Source organism: Cervus canadensis, chromosome 25 (genome assembly GCF_019320065.1).
Source record: "Cervus canadensis isolate Bull #8, Minnesota chromosome 25, ASM1932006v1, whole genome shotgun sequence".
NCBI classification, from domain to species: domain Eukaryota; kingdom Metazoa; phylum Chordata; class Mammalia; order Artiodactyla; family Cervidae; genus Cervus; species Cervus canadensis.
This window is the reverse complement of record NC_057410.1, coordinates 8099156-8121242: the sequence shown is the minus strand read 5'-3', so window position 1 is coordinate 8121242 and position 22087 is coordinate 8099156. Positions and strand designations below refer to the sequence as shown.

Sequence of the window (22087 nt, the reverse complement as noted above, 5' to 3'; positions counted from 1 at the left end):
GGAGTATCTCAGGGGCCTGGGCGGGGACAAGTTTGTAGTCAGTCTTGCAGACGGCATTACCATCTAATAAAACAAAACTTACCAAAACAGGTGGGGGAGGTATGATTCAGCTGCTAGAATTGTCACTAAGGTTTAAGCCAAAGACAGATATTCTATTTTTTTAAGTGATAATAACTTGAAAATTTTCAGTTTTAACTATTCTTTGCACTCTGAATCCATGTGATACTAGCATTATAAAAAAAAAAAAACACTGTAATAATGATGAACAAGTCAGTTTTCATCGCCCAGTTCTTCTGTCTCACACCTTTCTAATGCTCCACTGTCTCTAGGTGGCAAGAGAGTCAGTTCAGTTACTTAGTGCCCAGGGAGAAAACAGAGAACTATAGACAGACAATTGGGAACCAGGGTTGGTAGTCATTTATCCTATTACAAAACTGAATTAAGTTCCTGCTACTCCTCAATTCCAGCATCAGAACTATCAGAACTTACTTTTCCTCACAATTCCTTATTTTTCATTCTAATTATTGCTCAGGTTGCCTTAAAGGAGTATCAAATGAGGCCTGGATCAGGACGTCTAACATATGCCTGACTGATAGAACCCATTTTTATTGCTAACAAATCTAACTTCTATAATATTAAAACCACTGTCAATGTACTAGTTTTACTTTCTGAAAAAGAAAATCATGGCACATTAAAAAAAAAAAGTTCTGATGGTGGAATTTAATTATAAAACAAAGGATTTCAAAAAAGGAACATAAAAAATAACAGAGAAGCTTATTTAATAACTAAACAAATAGTCAAAAGTTAAGTAAACCAAGCTAAACGAAAGGTACAGATTTATTATGCTTCAACTATGTTCATGACTAAGGGTTTGAAGGTAGGTAGCTAAAGCTCCTATGAAAAGAAACATTTGTCTATATACACAAGACGTAGACTTTCAATGACTTTTCATGTCGTAACCGGTTTGATAGGTATCTTGTACTTAGCTATTTAAATCTCAATTTTTGTCTTTTACCTCTATCTGGAAGGCTGGTTACTTCTTTTAACAGGAGAGACAAGTACACAGTACTATCCTGGAAATCCCTGCAGATTTTTTTTTTTTTTACTATTTAAAAAAATTTCTGTAAAATTGTTGACTTTTATATTTTGTAAAATTTTTAATATATTTTGTAAATCATTAACTTCATTTAGCTCATTTATTAAAAAAATATCCTTTACTATGAGAGCAGGAAGAAAATGACTCTTCATCCATTCACCTTATACTTCAAACCACCCACACATCTTTAAAAAATTTAATTACAGGCTTGTTCTTTAGATTCTTCTTTTATCATTCAGCCATGATTACAAGTGCATGCTACAATATGTTTAATTGTTTATACTTACCCAAATATCCCAGCACCTCATAATGGATTCTTTGTCACGTAATCATTTTAGGTAACCTGAGACACGGTATATAGTACCTGCTTATTTACATGTCTGCCTGATCGAAGTAACAAGAATGTTAACCATCACTAACATGAGGGTTAAACACTTGTTTAGACTAAATTAAACCAAGCGATGGAAAAACATAATATGTACACCTGCTACTATGGCAAGTCCCTTGAACAATACTTTGCATTACAACTTTCAAATAATTATAATGATGTGACATAAAGACTTGCCTTGAATTACATGAGATTTTAATAGTTGTTAAGCCAACTACAGAGAAGATAAATCACAATCATTCATTGTTTCTGTATTCAGAATATAGTGAAATACCTCAGATTTGTTTCTCTATTCATTTCCATCCAAATTAAACCTTCATCAGATATGTATTTTTGATTCAAGCCCTCTAATGAAAATGTTTACGTAACATGCTTTAAAAAATGATTAAGCCGACATGACTTACCCTTTGTCTGAAGTCTGAATCAGCATTTGGATTTAGACCTAAGAGAGCCTGTTCATCCATTCCTGCTGCTATACTTGGAGTTTTCTGATTACAATAGGCGTGCCCTCTAATCCCACAGAAGAATCCACAAACATCTGTACACACACACAAAGTTGAAAGAAAAAAACACTTGATAAGCAAAATAGATGCTTATCCTGAATACCATTACAAGCGTATAACATTATACAAAGACATTTTAACATTTAAGAGTTCAAAGAACTTCCTTTGAAACCATCCAAATTACAAGTATAGGAGCCTGTCTCAGAAGAGTGGGTCTGCTAAATAGTCCACTACTGTGTAATTTCTAAGGTATGTCATTAAGGTTCTCAAATTTCTTTTCTTCAAGATCATCAATAAAGTATAGAAAGTAATTCTTTTTACCTGAAATAGAAGTATCTAATTTACACTGTTACTATCTCCAATAAAGTGCAACTGTGCAACCACATTAAGTTCAAAAAGAAATACAAATTCAGATTATGTTGCTGATGATTTAACACTTATTTAAGAACTTTTTTAGTCTCTGGAAAGCACTGCACTTTTTCACAATTTACAGTCTAACATTTTCAAGTAAGAACATGATCAGCCCCAAAGGCAACTTGGTTTCTGATAAAATGTGTATTTATTTGCAGAAATAAAGAACAAACTCTACCTGAGTTAAGGAGGCCTGGTCTTACTACTCTTAAAAGGCAAGAACCTGGGGGTGGGGAGCACAGGGGGTGATGAGGAAGGGGCCACAGCCTTTCTTGGGAATGGTGAGGCCAGGATTGGATCCAGGTTAGAAGATTCTTACTACAACATGCTTTTCTGTCTCCCCCTGGTTCTGCCAAATCAATGATAACTCAGGATGTGTTCTGAGAGCCTTGGAGAAGAAAGCTCAGCCCCTTCTCTTATAGTTAAGGTCATACTTGCAGATTACATCAAGGCAGTGTAACTCCCTACTGCCCTCAGGATTAAAATCCAAACACTTCTCAATGACTGTAACCATTCTGCACTCTAACCATGCAAGACAACTGGTAGTCTGCCTTTCACCTTCTTTGCACACATTGCTTACTTGGTTAACCCCTGCTTGTCCTTCAGAACTCAGCTTAGAGGTCACCTCTTTCAAGAATGCTTCTTTGACCCCTATTCTCCAACTCTCCCAAACTGGAGGAGAAGCCCCTCCAAGTGCTGACAGGTTGCCACTGTCTGCTTTCTACTTTTCTCTCATTAACCTTAAACGGAAGGAGTGACTGAGTATTTGTCACTATGTTCCTAGGATGCAACATAACATAGGTTTTGGATTTGCAAAGATTTGGATTGGCACTCTAATCTTATTTTCAAACTGGGGCCACGTGGACAACTACAAAAATTGAGAGAGCCCTTTCTATGAAATAGGAAAAAAAGAGCACCTGCCTCATAAAGCAGTCAAGACTTCAATGAGACAAGGTATGTAAAGCATGGCTGGCACATAGTGGGCCCGCAACTCATAATTCAGAGCTAGGCACGTGGGAGAATGGGAACTACTTGGAGCATTCTTGATTTATCATATCACACTAGAAAACTGGCATTTTGAACAGATGGAAAAACAAAGGCATTGTTAAAAATTTGGTGATAATCCCCCTGAAAAGGGGGATTTTTCTTTCACACAGAAAGAAAAGACGATCTGAATGTCTATGAATCCCAGATCGAGAAATTCTGTAAAAGATTCCTTGAATATGGCATGGCTTTAGAAAATTTCATAAACTTGGTCACTTTAATTCTATCAAGGGAAACAGCAAGCGGTACTAAGAAAAAAACACTGCATATAAAATCTAAGGAAACGAACTTGTTACAGTTGTCAGTAGAGAAAGAATCTCCCATGGACAAAGCACTTGAATGATAATATGCAATGGTAAGTCACCTACATGTACGCAAAAAAACCTGAAAAGTTGTAACCTGTGCAAAAACGTGACAATTCACCTAGCAAAAGGTTGTGCACGAACACATATCTAACATGGTATAGAGGTGCAGGCTTAAACATTTGTTACAATATGATAAACCCTTCAATTATGCATCTAGCAAATGTTCTGGGGGAAGGCAAGCAAAATACTTAAAATATTAAGCCCTAACTTTACTATGGATATCCATTAAATCAAGAATCAAAACAGTCTGGAAAAATTCCACTACACCTACTGAACACTGTACTTCAGTTCCAAGGCTGAATTTTTCCAGCCTTTTACCACCACGCTGACAAGTCGCTTTAATCAAACGTAACTTCCCCCAGTAACAACTAATTAGCACTTTCAAAAAGTAATTTTTTTTTTTCTGGTTACAAGGAAACATCATGTTTCTCTATTCCTGCAGAATTGTAAGGAAGGGAAGAGCAAAAATGGCGTGTCCGTGCTGGCAAATTACTACACAGAAATAATACTTTTTTTCTTTTTTGTCCTGGGACGGGGTGGGGGTGGGGATCAAGTTTGAGGTCTCTGCAGTTGAAACTGCTGAGATACGCTACAACTATTACAAATGGGCTTAGCCACTTTTACTATGTGGGGGCCACAGGCGATGGGGGCCCTCCTCCGCCGGCCTTGCCCCTTTCCTTCCCCCGGATCCCTCCCCTAAAGGAAGCCTCGTGGCAACTGGAGTGATGAAACACCGGGCAACTAGCGGCCACGCACCGGGGACGCGCTCTGCCGCAGCTCTTACTACCCCCACCCAGTCAGCCCAGCCTCGGGGCGCACCGCCACGGAGAGCCCCCGGCCCGCACCCCTCTCCAGCATGGGGGCTTCCCGGGCCAGTCCTCCCGGCCAACTTCCCAGCAGCCTCGCGTGGACCGAACTGGGTCCGAGTCCCGCCCCAAGCCCCGAGTCACCTTCCCTATCACTCCATCCCGCCTGCCCGCCTGCACTCCCGAGGGCCGGTCAGTGGAGCCGCGCCGCAAGCAGGGAGCGAGAAGAGCGGCCCTGGTCCTCGTCGTCCTCCGCCACGGCCGCGGCGCTAACGCTGGAGACGGAGCTGGCCGGGGCCGCGCGCCTCTCGCCGCTCTGCGTCTCCTGGCGCCTTCTCTTGCGTGGCGCCGGGCAGGCAAGCTAGCAAGCTGGCGGGCGGGGTTGGCGCCCCAGGAAGGATAAGAGCGTGAGGGCCGGCTAACGCCGCCACGGCCGTCGCCGCTGAGTCAGCGCGAAGCGCGCTCCCCGCGTCGGTGTCGCGCGGACCAAAGCCAGCAGCCTCATGGAGAGGGCTGACGACGGCCCGAGGGCCCGGACCGGGAGCCTACGACTCCCAGCATGCAATGTGCAGGCGACGCTTCCGGGCGACGGTGCGAGTGGGCGCTAGCCGGGAGGCGTGGTCGCCGGGGCCTCTGGTGCATGCCGGGATGGGGGTCCGATCGGAATCCTTCCCGGCTGTGAAGTCTGGTGAGGCTTCTGCGCCCGGGCGGAGATCCGTAACCACCCTCCCCCCACCCCGCCAAGCCGGGCCGGGTTTGCTTAGCATGTTCCATAAAGACTTAGGGAGGTAGTTGGTAGGTTAGAGAACGGAGTCCCGGAGAGCCACCTGTGGTGGTCCAAACCACGTGTGAGTCAGTTGTTTAATTTCTCTTTTATGATGGCACATGTTCCCCCGCGTGAGCATCCCCCGACGAGCGCTGAAGATTTTTTGTCAGTTTAAACGTACCAGTATTTTTGTCATTCGTGAAAAGATAGCTTACTTCGTGTGATACTCTTACTTGGCTTATTCATTCACCGATTAATTTAAAATACTGAATAGAGATAGTACAGTCTCAAGCTGTGTAGATTTGGATCCCAGCTCGTCCCACTCCCGTTACCCCGCTCACTGATTGTTAACCTCAGTTTCAGGCACTTACATAATTTTATCTGTACTTCAGTACGATTGGATTTTTCTCGCTCAGTAGTGTCGGACTCTTTTCACACCCATGGACTGTAGCCCGCCAGGCTTCTCTGTCCGTGGGATTTTCCAGACAAGAATACTGGAGTGGGTTGCCATTCCATATTCCAGGGGATCTTCCCCGCCGAGGGACAGAATCCGCCTCTCCTACATTGGCAGGCCGATTCTTTACCACTCAGCCAACTGGGATGCCCCTGTTTACTCATCAGTAAAACGGTGTATGCTAACAGTACCTACCTCAAAGGCTTGTTGTCAGAGTTAATACTTATGTTTGACATATAATAAGTGCTCTGTATTTAGGTTTCATTACTGATTGTTAAGTATGTACTGAATATAGACTAGGTTACCCTCAGTGGGACTAGAGTGAAAAACAAAACCAGGGAGAAGGGAATGGACAGAAAAGTAGAATAAAATTAATGTAACCATATAACAGCTACATTTATGCAGTGCAAAACACTGCACCAGGCATTTCATATATAAAGTACCTTGAGTCACTTTTGCATCACGTTTATAATTTACTTGTTCAAAATCTGAAGCTAGGATTCCTGTTCTATTTCAGTGTATCCCTGGTACCTAGTACCACCCTGTAGTTACAATTCAATAAGTGAATCATTGCATGGATTCTTACATTAGCTGTGTGGGTCAACTATTGACTGTGGAAGTTCAATACTAATCCTGGTCCAAGTGACTCCAAAGGCTATATTGTGTTCAGTATATTCCACTGTATTATCCTAAATAACTTCAAAACACAGTCTATTATATTGGTACTATCTTTGCCTTTTTCATTTGTAAACTCATTTTTTGAATACTTCATAGTTAAATCTTTATTACATGAAATTTACAGCTTATCTAATATCTATACCTTATCTACAGTTTAGTAACACTGGCCTTTCATGGTAGTTCAAATGCCTAGGACTGTAAAAGTATTTCCATTTTGTAGACACATTATTTCATAACGAATAAGGAACTACTTGGACTCCACCAGAAGAGGATCTGAGAGGGATATGAAATTTGACTATTCCATATTCTGGTTCCTCCACCTATAAAGGAATGGACAGTTTCTCATCTCAGACTAATGTAAAATGCCAGTTATCAAAATGTTGACAAAGAACAGTCATTATTTTAAAGTATGTGTGCTTGCATATGGGCTTCCCTGGTGGTTCAGATGGTAAAGAATCTGCCTAGAATGTGGGAGACCCAGGTTCGATCCCTGGGTTGGGAAGATACCCTGGAGAAGAGAATGGCAGCCCATACCAGTATTCTTGCCTGGAGAATTCCATGAACAGAGGAGCCCATAGTCCATGGGCTATAGTCCATGGGGTCCCAAAGAGTCAGACATATGTGCTTGCATATGACAATGCTTTCACTAACTGCCAACATTTTCAACATTTCCAAGGCAAACCATTCAATATCACAGTAATCCAAGTCTATGCCCTGACCAGTAACGCTGAAGAAGCTGAAGTTGAACAGTTCTATGAAGACCTACAAGACCTTTTAGAACTAACACCCAAAAAAGATGTCCTTTTCATTATAGGGGTCTGGAATGCAAAAGTAGGAAGTCAAGAGATACCTGGAGTAATAGGCAAATTTGGCCTTGGAGTACAGAATGAAGCAGGGCAAAGGCTAATAGAGTTTTGCCAAGAGAACACATTGGGCATAGCAAACACCCTTTTCCAAAAACATGAGAAGACTCTACATATGGACAACACCAGCTGGTCAATACCGAAATCATATTGATTATATTCTTTGCAGCCAAAGATGGAGAAACTCTATACAGTCAGCAAAAAGAAGACCGGGAGCTGACTATGGCTCAGATCTTGAACTCCTTATTGCCAAATTCCAACTTAAATTGAAGAAAGTAGGGAAAACCACTAGACCATTCAGGTATGACCTAAATCAAATCCCGTAGGATTATACAGTGGAAGTGAGAAATAGATTCAAGGGATTAGATCTGATAGACAGAGTGCCTGATGAACTATGGATGGAGGTTCATGACATTGTACAGCAGACAGGGATCAAGACCATCCCCAAGAAAAATAAATGCAAAAAAGCAAAATGGCTGTCTGAGGAGGCCTTACAAATAACTTATCTTGCTTGTACCTTTTTGGATTAAAGCAATTTTTTCCCCCACTGTGAATATGTAGTACATTCTTAAAAAAAATTTAAAAAACTGACTGTAATAAAAGGAAAAAAAGGAACAGTCTCATTGACTTTGAGAATTTATTGAATGCTATCTCTCTCATGAAGTGACTCTACATTTCCGCAACCAGGTTTGATCAGTCATTTTTTTGATGTGATTTTTTTCCATACCTCTCATGTCATTAATGTATTTTTGTTTTGTATTAAATTTGTATGGTTGTCTTACCTAGTAGTCAGTTCTTGAGGACTGAAAATAAGTTCCTTCTGATTCTGTTTATGGATAACAACGTCTCAGTAAGTATCTGTGACATATATTGAATTGAACCTGAAATAATACAACGTGAGCTGATAAACACTGAGTTCTGTGTCAAATTTTCTTCATCTCAGTGCTTATTAAGCCTAGTGCCATTTGTAATGGGCTTCCTGGCAGAGAAAGAAGTTGGAAAATAGGTCAGGTGAGCTGTCTTTATTGGGTTCTCATTAAATCACTGGTTTCTTTTATAGGAAGTGGGTGTGAAGCAGGAAGCCTGAGGCACAACAGAGCACTGGGGAATTATTTAGTAAAATAAATGTTTGCTTAATCCAGCGCTTTGGATGGTTCCTAAGACTTCATTATAATGACATGTCTCCTCCATATTTCAGTTGATTGCTAAATGTTGTAGATAATTTAAATGTCCATAGAGTCTGTGATGCTATCCAAACATCTCGTCCTCTGTCGTCCACTTCTCCTCCTGCCTTCAATCTTTCCCACCACCAGGGTCTTTTCCAATGAGTCAGTTCTTCGCGTAAGGTGGCCAAACTGTTGGAGTTTCAGTTTCAGCATAAGTCCTTCAAATGAATATTCAGGACTGATTTCCTTTAAGATAGACTGGTTGGATCTCCTTGCAGTCCAAAGGACTCTCAAGAGTCTTCTCCAACACCACACTTCAAAAGCATCAATTCTTCAGCGCTCAGCTTTCTTTATAGTCCAACTCTCACATCCATACATGATTACTGGAAAAACCACAGCTTTGACTAGACAGGCCTCTGTGGTAAAGTAATGTCTCTGCTTTTTAATATGCTGTCTAGGTTGGTCATAACTTTTCTTCCAAGGAGTAAGTGTCTTTTTATTTCATGACTGCAGTAACCGTCTGCAGTGATTTTGGAGCCCAGAAAAATAAAGTCTGCCATTGTGTCCACTGTTTCCCCATCTATTTGCCATGAAGTGATGGGACCAGACGCCATGATCTTAGTTTTCTGAATGTTGAGTTTTAAGCCAACTTTTTCACTCTCCTCTTTCACTTTCCTCAAGAGGCTCTTTAGTTTTTCTTCACTTTCTGCGATAAGGGTGGTGTCATCTCCATATCTGAGGTGATTGATATTTCTCCCAGCAGTCTTGATTCCAGCTTGTGCTTCATCCAGCCCAGCATTTCTCATGATGTACTCTGCATATAAGTTAAATAAGCAGGTGACAATATACAGCTTTGACATTCTCCTTTCCCTATTTGGAATCGGTCTGTTGTTCTATGTCCAGTTCTAACTGTTGCTTCCTGACTTGTATGCAGATTTTTCATGAGACAGGTCAGATGGTCTGGTATTCCCATGTCTTTAAGAATTTTCCAGAGCTGCTTGTGGTCCACACAGTCAAAGGCTTTGGCATAGTCAATAAAGCAGAAGTAGATATTTTTCTGGAACTCTCTTGCGTTTTCAAGAATCCAATAAATGTTGGCAATTTGATCTCTGGTTCCTCTGCCTTTTCTAAATCTAGCTTAAACATCTGGAAGTTCACGGTTCATGTACTGTTGAAGCCTGGTTGGAGAATTTTGAGCATTACTTTACTAGCATGTGAGATGAGTACAATTGTGCAGTAGTTTGAACATTCTTTGGCACTGCCTTTCTTTGGGATTGGAATGAAAGCTGACCTTTTCCAGTCCTGTGGCCACTGCTGAGTTTTCCAAATTTGCTGGCATATTGAGTGCAGCACTTTCACAGCATCATCTTTTAGGATTTGAAATAGCTCCACTGGAATTCCATCACCTCCACTAGCTTTGTTCTTAGTGATGCTTCCTAAGGCCCACTTGTTAGGCTATCACCCAACAAAGAAGAATTTGATATTACTACTTTGTAGAAGGGGAACTGAAAGACCACATATGTACCAGTAAATCACATACTGGTTCAATTTATTTTTAAAACACTTATGTAGTGTTCACTATGTTCCAAATACCTGTTCTAAGTACTCAGAATCATTGCTAATCCTCATAATAACCCTGTGGGGTTGGTACTATTACCCATTTACAGGTCAGAAAACTGAGGCACTGAACATTTAAAGTAAGCTGTCCAGGAATTCCCTGGCATTCAGTGGATAAGACTCCTCAGTCTCACTGCCAAGGGCTCAGGTTTGATCCCTGGTTGGGGAACTAGGATCCTGCATGCTGTGCAGCACAGCCAAATAAAAAAGTTGTCCAAGGTGATTTTTTTTAACTACCAAGTGAGAGCTGGAATTTGAACCCAGGTCATCTGGCTCTATCCAGATGTCTATCCAACCTAGACAGCATATTAAAAAGCAGAGCCATTACTTGGTCAACAAAGGTCCATCTAGTCAAAGCTATGGTTTTTCCAGTAATCATGTATGGATGTGAGAATTGGACTATAAAGAAAGCTGAGTGCCGAAGAATTGATGCTTTTGAAGTGTGGTGTTGGAGAAGACTCTTGAGAGTCCCTTGGACTGCTAGGAGATCCAACCAGTCCATCCTAAAGGAGATCAGTCCTGAATATTCATTGGAAGGACAGATGCTGAAGCTGAAACTCCAATAGTTTGGCCACCTTACGCGAAGAACTGACTCATTGGAAAAGACCCTGGTGGTGGGAAAGATTGAAGGCAGGAGGAGAAGTGGACGACAGAGGATGAGATGGTTGGATGGAGTCACCGACTGGATGGACTTGAATTTGGGCAAGCTCCAGGAGTTGGTGATGGACAGGAAAGCCTGGCATGCTGTAGTCCATGGGGTCACAAAGACACTAAGTTGTGTCCAACTCTTTACAACCCTATGAACTACAACTCAACAGGCTCCTCTGTCCATGGAATTCTCCAGGCAAGAATACAGGAATGGGTTGCCATTCCCTCCTCCCAGGGATCTTGTACAGAATCTGTACCAAATGCTTCCTGAGTTTGGTTGGATTTAGAAGATAAGGAGTAAATGCCTATGTAGAGTGTATTTATGTTGTTGTTGTTTAGTCACTAAGTCGTGTCTGACTCTTTTGTGACCCCATAGGCTGGAGCCCACCAGGTTCCTCTGTCAATAAGATTTTCCAGGCAAGACTACTGGAGTAAGTTGCCATTTCCTTCTCGAGGGGATCTTCCCGACCCAGGGGTCAAATCTGCACCTCCTGCTTGGCAGGAGGATTCTTTACCAGTGAGCCACCTGGGAAACCTGTATTTACGTTAACTATTCTTATAAGGCTTACCAAAAGATAAGGGAATACAGACACTTTACATGTCTGTAGTCCTTTCATAATTCATAAGTCATTGCCTTTGGTCCTCCCACCAACTCTCTAGTTAGCAGGGCATATGTTTAGTAGTGGTTGCATTACACAGATGGTGAAATGAAGCTCCAGAGGTGAAGTGGCTTTTCAAAAATCTCAGGTACTGAGCAACAGGATTAGTGCTCTAATCCAGTTCTCCTGACTCCAAATCCAGGGATCTCTCTCCTTTATTAAACCCCTTTCCTGGGAGCTGAACTTCGCTGTTACCTTGGCAACAGCACAGAGAATGAGTGCCTGGAAACCATGATAGTGCCGTCTCTGTGTGCCACAAGATTAAACAGCTAACTGAGGTCAGCTTAGCCCCCAGACCCTTTGTTAAATTCCCTTCTTCATGTGCATCACCATCACATTTGTTAAGCCTAGTACCCTTGTCACCAGAAACTTGTTTACGGTGGGCTTCCTGGCAGACATATCAGATATGCTTTCTTTTCTGGTCCTGATCCAGTCATGCTGTTTCTTAGTCCCGGGAAGCGGCTATGAAACAGGGAGCCTGTGAGACGGGAGACAGCCGTCTGGACTGAGGCCTGTTCCGCACGTGGCCTCCCATCCCAGCCCTGCAGCCACGTCCCTCTCAGCCACTCTCCTGAGGTATGACTCTGGCAAATGTGACGGGCCTTTCCTTCTCCTGGTTTGAGGCAGCAAATTTCAGAATGAGTTAGAAAGGAATAATCCTTACTTCAGAGGAAATAGCCATGACCCTGGGGCTCCCTTTTCATCCAGGTATTTATATGAAGAGTCAGATGTATGATCAGATCCTCAGAAAACTTCAAATACTAGGTCATTTAAGGTTTTGTCAGCAGGTGGCACTTCTCTCCTTACTCACCAAATACAGTCTTTCCAAAAGAGAAATATTGTTTCTATTCCTTTGCTGCTATTGAGTTTCTCAGACTTCTTTAGCTACATCTAAACATTTCTGCTCAGTTCCCTTTTGTAGCGATTTAGTCTACCTTATGTTTATGTGTTTTAATTTACTTATACTGTTTCCCCAAAGGATTTGAAATTGCTTACAACATACAGTATGCAATAGTAAAATATGAGGAAAATGAAAATGTAAAATGCAATAAAGAATACATAATTCAGGGGAGGGAGGTGGGAGGGGGGATCAGGATGGGGAACATATGTAAATCCATGGCTGATTCATGTCAATGTACGGCAAAAACCACTACAATATTGTAAAGTAGCCTCCAACTAATAAAAATAAATGGAAAAAAAAAGAATACATAATTCAATACTGGGTTGCAGGTAGCTGGAACAAATTAAACAAAATATACGTATACTGTTCGCATTGTCTCTGGGTCTCTGGGTGAATCGGAAGGGAGAGAGAATGACTTTTCCAGGATTTGAAATTAAAATGAAAGTTCTCACCTAGGGTTACTGGAGGTAAGTTTCTGTTGCTGTGTTCTCATCTCGTTAACCTAATTTACAATAAGTTATTCCTGGTCTGTAAAAAGTAAATAGTACTTGTTACTACCCTGAAGCCTCAAGTCTGCATGTTCAGCATTTCTCAGCCTCTAAAGTTCAATTTTTTAGAGACGCAGGCTTCACCCATTCATTCATCCTACACAGATTGAGCTCTGACTGCCTACGGGGCGTTGTCCTGGGCACTGGGAACACAAGCACAACCATTAGGTAGACTTGGGTGTCCGCGAAACTATTTATAACAGGCTCTTCTGTCAGAGAGCTTTTATGTAGGTGCAGAAAGAAGAGCTACGTCTCTACTCGTGAAAAATGAGAGAGCTATGCCAAGCAATCTTATAATCAAATGCTAAATCTGTGTGGTTGATCTTAATAGAGCTATAGGATTGCTTTCTTTAAAAACAAATCGGTAAATTTCATCTCGTTCACGTTTGTAATAGAAAACCGGACTAAACCCGAGGTCTCCGATACTTGGTCCGCAACAGCTAGTCTAGGGGACGGTAAGGGGCCGGGGTGAGCAGAGGGCCCCAGGATGCTTGGCAGCGAGCCCAGAAGGACCAGCGTCGGGCCCCGCCCATTGTTGTCGGGCAATGAGACCAAGATTGGGGGGCGGGGCCAGACGCGGGGTATGTGTGTGTGTTGGTGTGTTGTGGCAGGGGGCGGGGGTGCGGTGGTGGTCCAGGGGGCCGGACGCAGGAGTTCCGAAGCCGGGGGCCCGGCCACCAGCGCCCGGGGAGGCGGCGGCGCAGTTCGGCGGCTTTGTGGCGCGCGCGGGTTCCACCGCGGGCGGCGCGGAGGCGGGGTCCGGCAGAGGCGTCCGCCGACCCCGGCAGTCGGCTGGGCCGCGGGCGCCCCGCATGGCCTGCCCCGCGCGCTGCGGCTTCCCAGCGCGCAAGAATAGCCGCTTGGACGCCTTCCTGCGGAGGCATCTGCAGCCCGAGGTCTACGACGCCGTCCGCGCCTATGAGCTGTGCATCGTGGTATCTGACTCGGAGAAACACACCGTAAAGTACGTGGTGCTCACCGACCGGCTCATCTACCTGACCGAGAACCCGCCCAAGTCCATCCGACGAGTCGTGGCGCTGCGGGACATCGTAGCCATTGACCTGGTGAGGCGCGCAGACCGGCTCGCGAGCACCCCGTTCTTGGCCCCCCACCCCCCCAGTCCCTGTTACACGCGGGGAGGAGGAGGAGGAGGACCTTCCCCACCCTGCCCTGGAGTCTCGTTCTCTTTACCAGATACTTCCCGACTAGCAGCCACATAGGGAAACTGGATTGCTGTATGCGTTCCGAATAGAGATGCTTTTCCCATGCTTATCTTGTGTACCGCGCATCCCTGTCCCCTCAAATAGGACGACAGATCTGAGAACATAGCCTCCTACCAGAAGAACGCTTTAAGGCCCTTCTTTTCGTTAATTAAGCACCCACAGTGGGCCAAGCACTTTGCTAGACTCTGAGGATGAGAAACTGAAGCAGGGGGCCTTCCTAGCAGATTCTGTGGGAAAGACAGAAAACCAAAACCAGTGCAAATCAATGCCATGCGAGAAGTGCGAATATGCCTTGTTTATTTATTTTTTATCTTTAGGGCTTAGACCATGTTAGGTACTCAATATGAGTACGTGAATGAATGAATAAGTGCATGCATTGATAAGATTTGTATGGGACGCATGGCAATGTCTGGCAGGTATTTCATCCAATCCAGGCCCAGGCCATGCTGGGAGAACTTCCTGGAAGGAGTGACATTAGAGCAGGAGCCTTGAAGGAGATACAGTCTGTCTCAGTTTTTTAGCTGCTGCTACTGTATCCCTTTCATCCAGCCATAGATTTACCTTATAAACCAGCAACAGCTGGGAAGCAGTCTCCTCTCCAGTGACTGTTTTTCCCCCTTGGCTCCCTTTGTCTGAGTTGCTCTCCAGGTGTGTGCTTCCTTTTTCCACTGGGGACAGGTGTCTAGCCTCCTGTTTCTTTCCCTCGTTTGAGTCTCTGCGTCTCCCAGGGGAGAACCTAGCAAGACTTGATGGGGTCAAGAAAATCATAGCTTCTTTGGAACATGTCTGTAAGAAAATAATGAAATTGAATGAAAAAAGGGAAAGCTTTTTCTACTTAAAATACCTCTGTGGGCTGATATCACTATGCTGATTTCTTTGCTTCATTTTGATCTCAGGTGGCCTCAGCCTGCAGGGGATTGAGGCAGGATTCCTGGCCAGAGATTGAAGTCAGCCACCAAAGTGAAGCGCTGAATCCTAGACTAGAACATCAGGGACCAGTGGGCAGGGACAAGGCCCTTGCCGGTCAGCTGTGTAGAAGTGAATTTCCACATAGAGACAGAAAGTAGTGGAACAAGTAAAGCATTTATTAGGAGAAAAGGGAGATTGTGGATAGACACACAGGTGGTCTCAGAGAGTTGCGCCCTTGTGGCAGCTTAAATCACTTTAATGGGGCATTTCTTCCGGGTTTCCTCTGGCCAATCATCTTGCTTTGCCTGGTTGAGTCCTTATTTGGTATGCATCAGGGTCTTTCCATGTGTGTGCACGCATCCCTTAGCCAAGATGGATTCTAGAAAAGAGGCCGATCCATAGGTTGGCGTCACTTAAAATGTGATATGGGGTGGTGCCCCCTCCCTTTAGACCTCCAAGAAGCCTTTCTGCGCATATATAGTCAAGACGGTCTCCTTATCTTCAAGAGTGATAAATATGTGGTCTCTTTAATCTGGGCAGGTCTTAACTTCTCTTTCCTTCTGCTATTTTGGAGTATCTGTCCATAGGGGATGAACTCCAGCTGTTCAGCCTGGGGCTCATCTATCTCCTGCCTTAATTTGAGCAAACATTGGAAGTAAAACTACCTTTTCTTCACTGCTACTATTTGCATTCTCTTGAACTAAAATTTAAAAAAATTTAAATGTCTGACCAAATGTTTTAGAAAACATTAAATGGTCAACTTTTTTCCTAGTGTCTGTAGTGTAAACATGTATTCTTTGGACAGAAAGTAATGATTTTAGGATATTGTTACTCTCTCCCAAAAGAGACAGTATACATATTTCAATAGGTGTCATATAGCTTTCTTTTTAAGCTGTCAGAATCTGCAAAGTACAGTAAAGCTCCCTAGGTCTCCCAAGCCAAGAATACTACAAAAAGGCATATCTGATCATGCTTGATGTATAAAGTTTACCTTTCTGGCATATAGGAGAGTATGTAATGTCTATAAAGGTACTGAACAAGTCTCAAGATTTCAGCATTATTGATAGAATTTTTTAAATTTTTGGCTGTGTTGGGTCTTGGTTGCAGCATGTGGGACTGTTCGTTTCGGAATGTGGACTCCAGAGCATGCGGGCTCTGCTGTTGAGGCATGTGGGCTGTTACCCCACAACATGTGGGATCTTAGTTTGCTGACCAGGGATTGAACCCGCATCCCCTGCAGTGGAAGGCGGGTTCTTAACCACTGGACCACCAGGGAAGTCCCTGTCAGTAAATTGAATGTCCATCTTACACAATATAGTTTAACTTTGGTTAAGGCTGTGGAAGGCAGAATAATGGCTCCCCAAAGATAGCTCCAGTACCTGTTTCTATTTTATATTACTTCCTATTTTATATTATACAACAAAGGGGAATTACAGTTGCAGAGCTTCCCAGGTGACGCAGTAGTAAAGAATCTGCCTGCCAGTACAGGAGGTGGAGGACCCTGACAGGCTACAGTTTATGGGGTCACAATGAGTTGGACACAACTGGGCAACTGCACATGTATGCTAACCAGCTGACCTTAAAATTGGGAGATTATCTTGGATTATTTGTATAAGGTAAATGTAATCACTAAATCCTTAAAAGTGGAAAAGGGTAGCAGAAGAAGAGTCAGCAGCAGAGTGATGCTCTCGAAGAAAGACTGGTTTTGAAGTTGGAAGGGGGCCACAAACCAAGGAATGTGGACGGCCTCTAAAAGCTGATAAAGGCACAAGAACATGTTTCTCCCTAGAGCCTCCGGAAAGAATGCAGTCTTGCTGATACCCATTTTAGATCAGTGAGACCCATCTCAGACTTCTGACCCCAGAACCATTAAGAAAATACGTTTGTGTTATTTAATACCACCAAGTTTATGGAAATGTGTTACAATAGCAATAAGAAATCAACACAGAAATGTTTCCTCTTATGATGTTTTAAAATAGGTAATTGTTTAAAAAATATTATTTCAGTGAGTAACAAGTACAATCATGCCAAGCACAAATGCCTTGATAATCTCTTTTGCTGAGTTTTTATTATAGTTATAATTATAGTTCAGTGGCTTGTACTAAATTTGCTGACCTATTGAGTGCAGCATTTTAACAGCATTGTTTTTAAGGATTTTTTTAATAGCTCAGCTGGAATTCCATCACCTCCACTAGCTTTGTTTGTAGTAATGCTTCCTAAAGCTCACTTGACTTCACACTCTAGGATGTCCGGCCATAAGTGAATGACCACTGAGTTTTCCAAATATGACCACTGACCATCTCAATGACCATTGTGTTTATCTGTGTCATTAAGACCTTTCTTATATAGTTCTTCCGTGTATTCTTGACACGTCTTAATCTCTTCTGCTTCTGTAAAGTCCTTACAGTTTCTGTCCTTTATTGTTTATCTGTCCTTGCATGAAATGGTCCCTTGATATCTCCAGTTTTCTTGAAGAGATCTCTCAGTTCAGTTCAGTTCAGTCGCTCAGGAGTATCTGACTCCTTAGGACCTCATGGACTGCAGCACACCAGGTCTCCCTGTCCATCACCAACTCCTGGAGCTTGCTCAAACTCATGTCCATTGAGTCGGTGATGCCATCCAACTATCTCATCCTCTGTCGTCCCCTTCTCCTCCCGCCTTTGATCTTTCCCAGTATCAGGGTCTTTTAAAATCAGTCACTTCTTCACATCAGGTGGCCAAAGTATTGGAGTTTCAGCTTTATCATCAGTCCTTCCAATGAATATTCAGGACTGATCTCCTTTAGGATGGACTGGTCGGATCTCCTTGCAGTCCAAGGAACTCTCGTCTTCTCCAGCACCACAGTTCAAAAGCATCAATTCTTCGACACTCAGCTTTCTTTATAGTCCAACTCTCATATCCATTCATGACTAGAAAGAGATCTCTAGTCTTTTCCATCCTATTGTTTCCTCTATTTCTTTGCATTGTTCTGCACTCAGTATGACAGCGTATTTGGAAAACTCGGCAATAGCTACAGGACTAGAAAAGGTCGGTTTTTATTCCAATTCCAAAGAAAGGCAATGCTAAAGAATGTTCAAATCACTGTACAATTGCCCTCATTTCACATGCTAGGAAGGTTATCCTCAAAGTCCTTCAAGCTGGGCTTCAACAGCATGTGAACCGAGAACTTCCAGATGTACAAGCTGGGTTTAGAAAAGGCAGAGGAACCAGAGATCAAATTGCCAATATTTGTTTGAAGAAAGCAAAGAAATTTCAGAAAAACATCTACCTCTGCTTCATTGACTACATTAAAGCCTCTGACTGTGTGGATCACAACAAACTGTGGAAAATTCTTAGAGATGGGAGTACCAGACCACCTTATCTGTCTCCTGAGAAACCTGTATGTGGGTCAAGAAGCAACAGTTAGAACCAGATGTAGAATAACTGACTGGTTCAAAATTGGGAAAGGAGTAGGACAAGGCTGTATGTTGTCACCCTGTTTAACTTAAATGCAAAGAGAGAGAGAGAGAGAGAGTGTGTGTGTGCACGCGCTCAGTCATATCTGACTTTTTTTTTACTCTATAGACTGTAGCCCCCAGGCTCCTCTGTTCATGGAATTTTCCCATCAATAATACCAGAGTGGGTCACCATTTCCTTCTCCAGGGGATTTTCCCAACCCAGTGATCAAACCCACGTCTACCTGTGTCTCCTGCATCTCAGGTGAATTCTTTACCACCACTGAGCCACCAGGGGAGTATATCATGTGAAATACTGGGCTGGATGAATCACAAGCTGGAATCAAGACTGCTGGGAGAAATATCAACAACCTCAGATATGCAGATGATACCACTATAATAGCAGAAAGTTAAGAGGAACTAAAGAGCCTTTAATGAGCATGAAAGAAGAGAGTGAAAAAGTTGGCTTGAAACGCAGCATTCAAAAAGTGAAGATCATGGTATCTGGTCCTATAACTTCATGCCACATAGAAGGGGAAAAAGTGGAAGCAGTGACAGATTTTATTTTCTTGGGCTCCAAAATCACTGTGGATGGTGACTGCAGCCATGAAATTAAAAGATACTTGCTCCTTGGAAGGAAAGCTAATGACAAACCTAGACAGTGTATTAAAAGCAGAGACATCACTTTGCTGACAAAAGTCTGTATAGTCAAAGCTATGGTGTTTCCAGTAGTCATGTACAGATGTAAGAGTTGGACCATAAAGAAGGTTGAGCACTGAAGAATTGATGCTTTCAAACTGTGGTGCTGGAGAAGACTCTTGAGAGTCCTTTGGACAGCAAGGAGATCAAACCAATCAATCCTAAAGGAAATCAACCCTGAATGTTCATTGGAATGACTGATGCTGAAACTGGAGCTCCAATGCTTTGGCCACCTGATGGGAAGAGCTGACTCACTAGAAAAGACCCTGATTCTGGGAAAGAGTGAGGGCAGGAGGAGAAGGGGGCAACAGAGGATGAGTTAGTTGGATGGCATCACCAACTCAATGGACATGAATTTGAGCAAATTCTGGGAGACAGTGGAGGACAGAGGAGCCTGGTGTGCTGCAGCTCACGGGCCACCAAGAGTGGGACATAACTTAGCAACTAAAGGACAATGATGATGGCTTGTGCTAACTAAGCTTCACAGGGTGTGTGAAAAATGAGTGTCCCCACATCGCTTTATCTAGTGTCAATTAATATCCACAGGTGTAGTTAGCTTGTCATCCCTCTGTGAACACTATGTCTGTCCTTAATACTACATGGAGAATTTTCCTGATTTCTGTACTATGTCAACTATATTGTCCCCTCATACATATAGATGTCTGTTACAGTGGATTACATTGTTAGAGTGCCAGGCAGCTTTGTTTTTTAGAACCGGTTCCTCCTTTCTTGAAAGATCAACTGTTCTAATCTCCTTTTCTACTAGGGTGCTGTCTTTTTCTAAGGCTACCTCTTTAGAATCCTTTTCCATTCTCAAAGGTCTTCTCATTTTACTGTGCAAATTTGTCTCTTGTTATTTAACTTTCAGTTGACTCAGATTCCCAGTGGCCTTGGTTTTCACTGTCAATAAAGCCCCTAAGCAAGCCAATCCTTTTTGCCTCTGCGTCGCTACCCTTCCTGTCCCCCATCTGGCCAGATCTCTCCATTTAGTTCATGTCTCAAGTTCTAGTTACACTTCACACACAAAAAATGTGCAAATATACAGATAAAATTCTATTCTCTCCCCTAAGGGGGGAAAGAAAAATGAAAAGAACAGCAACAAAACACAGAGGTGAGATTTCCGTTCTAGCAAAGACAAGTTTGATGTGCATTTGGAGGTCTCAGTAGGGGATTTTTTTTCCAAAACAAATTAATGTCAGATTTATTTAAATAATTTTATGTAAGCTTTTATCATTTATTTTTAAAAACTAATTAATTGTTTTAAAAACTGAAATATAATTGACCTATAACATTGTGTTAGTTCTGGGTGCACAGCACAGTGGTTCAATATTTCTGCACATTACTAATGATCACCACTCAGTTTGGTTAAAACAATGGGTTTCTAAGGTCGCTTAGGCAGAGCTTTTGTGAAAGGCTGATATTTTCTTTAAAAATTACTTTTGAAAGCTCTAGAGTTCTGCTTTTCTTGTGTGCATCACCACACTATTCGATACATTTTTCAAGTGTGAGAACCAACCTATCTGATTTCCTATGGTTCCTGGAACACTGCCTGATTGATACACGTGACATGGCCAATAACTATTTGTTAAATATTCAACATAATCTGTCTCTTCGTTTCTCAATTTATCATCTGCAGTATACATTGGAGTATTCAGTAGTACATTTTTATTCAGCTTTTGCTTTCTACCTGTGTGGATTTGGTCAAGTTATTCAACCTCTACTTTATCTCTCCATTTCTTCATCTGTAAAATGGAGATGACAGCATCATCCTTATAGAGCTGTTGGAAGGATTAACTTCATTAATAAATGAAACACACTTAAAGTCACACTTGGGCATTTCCCTGGAGGTCCAGTGGCTAAGACTCCATGCTCTCAACACAGGTGGCCTGAGTTCGAACCCTGGTCAGGGAATGACATTCCGCATGTCACAACTAAGACCTGGTGTAGCCAAATACGTAAGTCAATAAATGAATGTGTTTAAATAAAATAGTACTTGGCATATGGTAGGAGCTATATACATGTTTCATGATTATTAATAACCTTTATGCACATACAGTAAGTCAACTTAGGTTCATGAATCTGTAAGACTGATATCTCTTTGAGAGATTAGTAAATTCGGGGGTGGGGGAAGAACTGGTTTTTGAGTATTGCTTATATATTGGGTGTTTTAAAATCTCACTTGTTCTTTTTGAAAACTTGCCCACTGGGTTTGCCGAGTTTAATTTGTTGAAGAATAGAATTCCTGAGCTCCACCCCTGAACCTGTTTCTCTCTTAACTTTTCCCATTTTAGGAAGTAATGTCATCTTCCATTATCTTTAGTTCTATCTTTCTTTCATTCCCCATATCCTACATATTAATCTATCCTCTTGATTTGTGTAGAAGAGGAAAAAGTTTTCCTTAACCCTTCTAGCAATCCTGATTAGGTCTGAAAATTAAACTGAAAAAAAAAAAATAGATGAACAGGAGAAAAGTGTAAAAACTCATTTAACATAAATTTTATATGATAAGGGAGACTTTAGAAGGAAATAAAATTCCAAAGAATAAATAGTTAGACCTGTGTGTGGGGGCTTCCCTGGTGGTCCAGTGGTTAGAAATTTGTCTTCCAATACAGGGGGTGCAGGTTCAATCTCTGGTTGGAGAACTAAGATCCCACATGCCTCATGGCCACAAAACCAAAACATAAAATAAATAGTATTATAGCAAATTCAATAAAGACTTTAAAAAGTGGTCCCACATCAATTAAAGAAAAATCTTAAAAAACAAAGCAAAACCCAGTGTGTTTAACACTGGGTTGGTGAAGAATGGAGAGTCATAGAAAAATGTGATAGTTCAAAAAAGTTGAAAAAGCTAAGGGTCATAAACTGGGGACATTTCAGCGAGGCCTGCTTGTTTGGATTCATCTTAGCAT

At 42.3% G+C, this 22087-nt stretch overlaps 2 protein-coding genes across 4 annotated transcripts in view; one reads left to right on the top strand and one right to left on the bottom strand.

Moving 5' to 3' along the window:
* XPOT (exportin for tRNA) overlaps positions 1-22087 on the bottom strand; it is a 153444-nt gene that overhangs the window by 34994 nt on the left and 96363 nt on the right. Inside the window, exons 3-4 of one of the 3 annotated variants that reach the window (XM_043447489.1) lie at positions 1889-2022; positions 1384-1439 (exon numbers count right to left, since the gene is read on the bottom strand). In XM_043447489.1, coding sequence (XP_043303424.1) covers positions 1384-1404 — 21 coding nt within the window. In that variant the 5' untranslated portion in view covers positions 1405-1439; positions 1889-2022. Of the gene's footprint in view, positions 1-1383; positions 1440-1888; positions 2023-4757; positions 5162-22087 lie in introns of those variants that run through there. The other 2 variants (XM_043447487.1, XM_043447488.1) reach the window with 2 other exon arrangements.
* The window catches only part of C25H12orf56 (chromosome 25 C12orf56 homolog), a 76698-nt gene continuing 68110 nt past the window's right edge, over positions 13500-22087 (top strand). Inside the window, exon 1 of the mRNA XM_043447490.1 lies at positions 13500-13977. Coding sequence (XP_043303425.1) covers positions 13726-13977 — 252 coding nt within the window. The 5' untranslated portion in view covers positions 13500-13725. The remainder of the gene's footprint in view (positions 13978-22087) is intronic.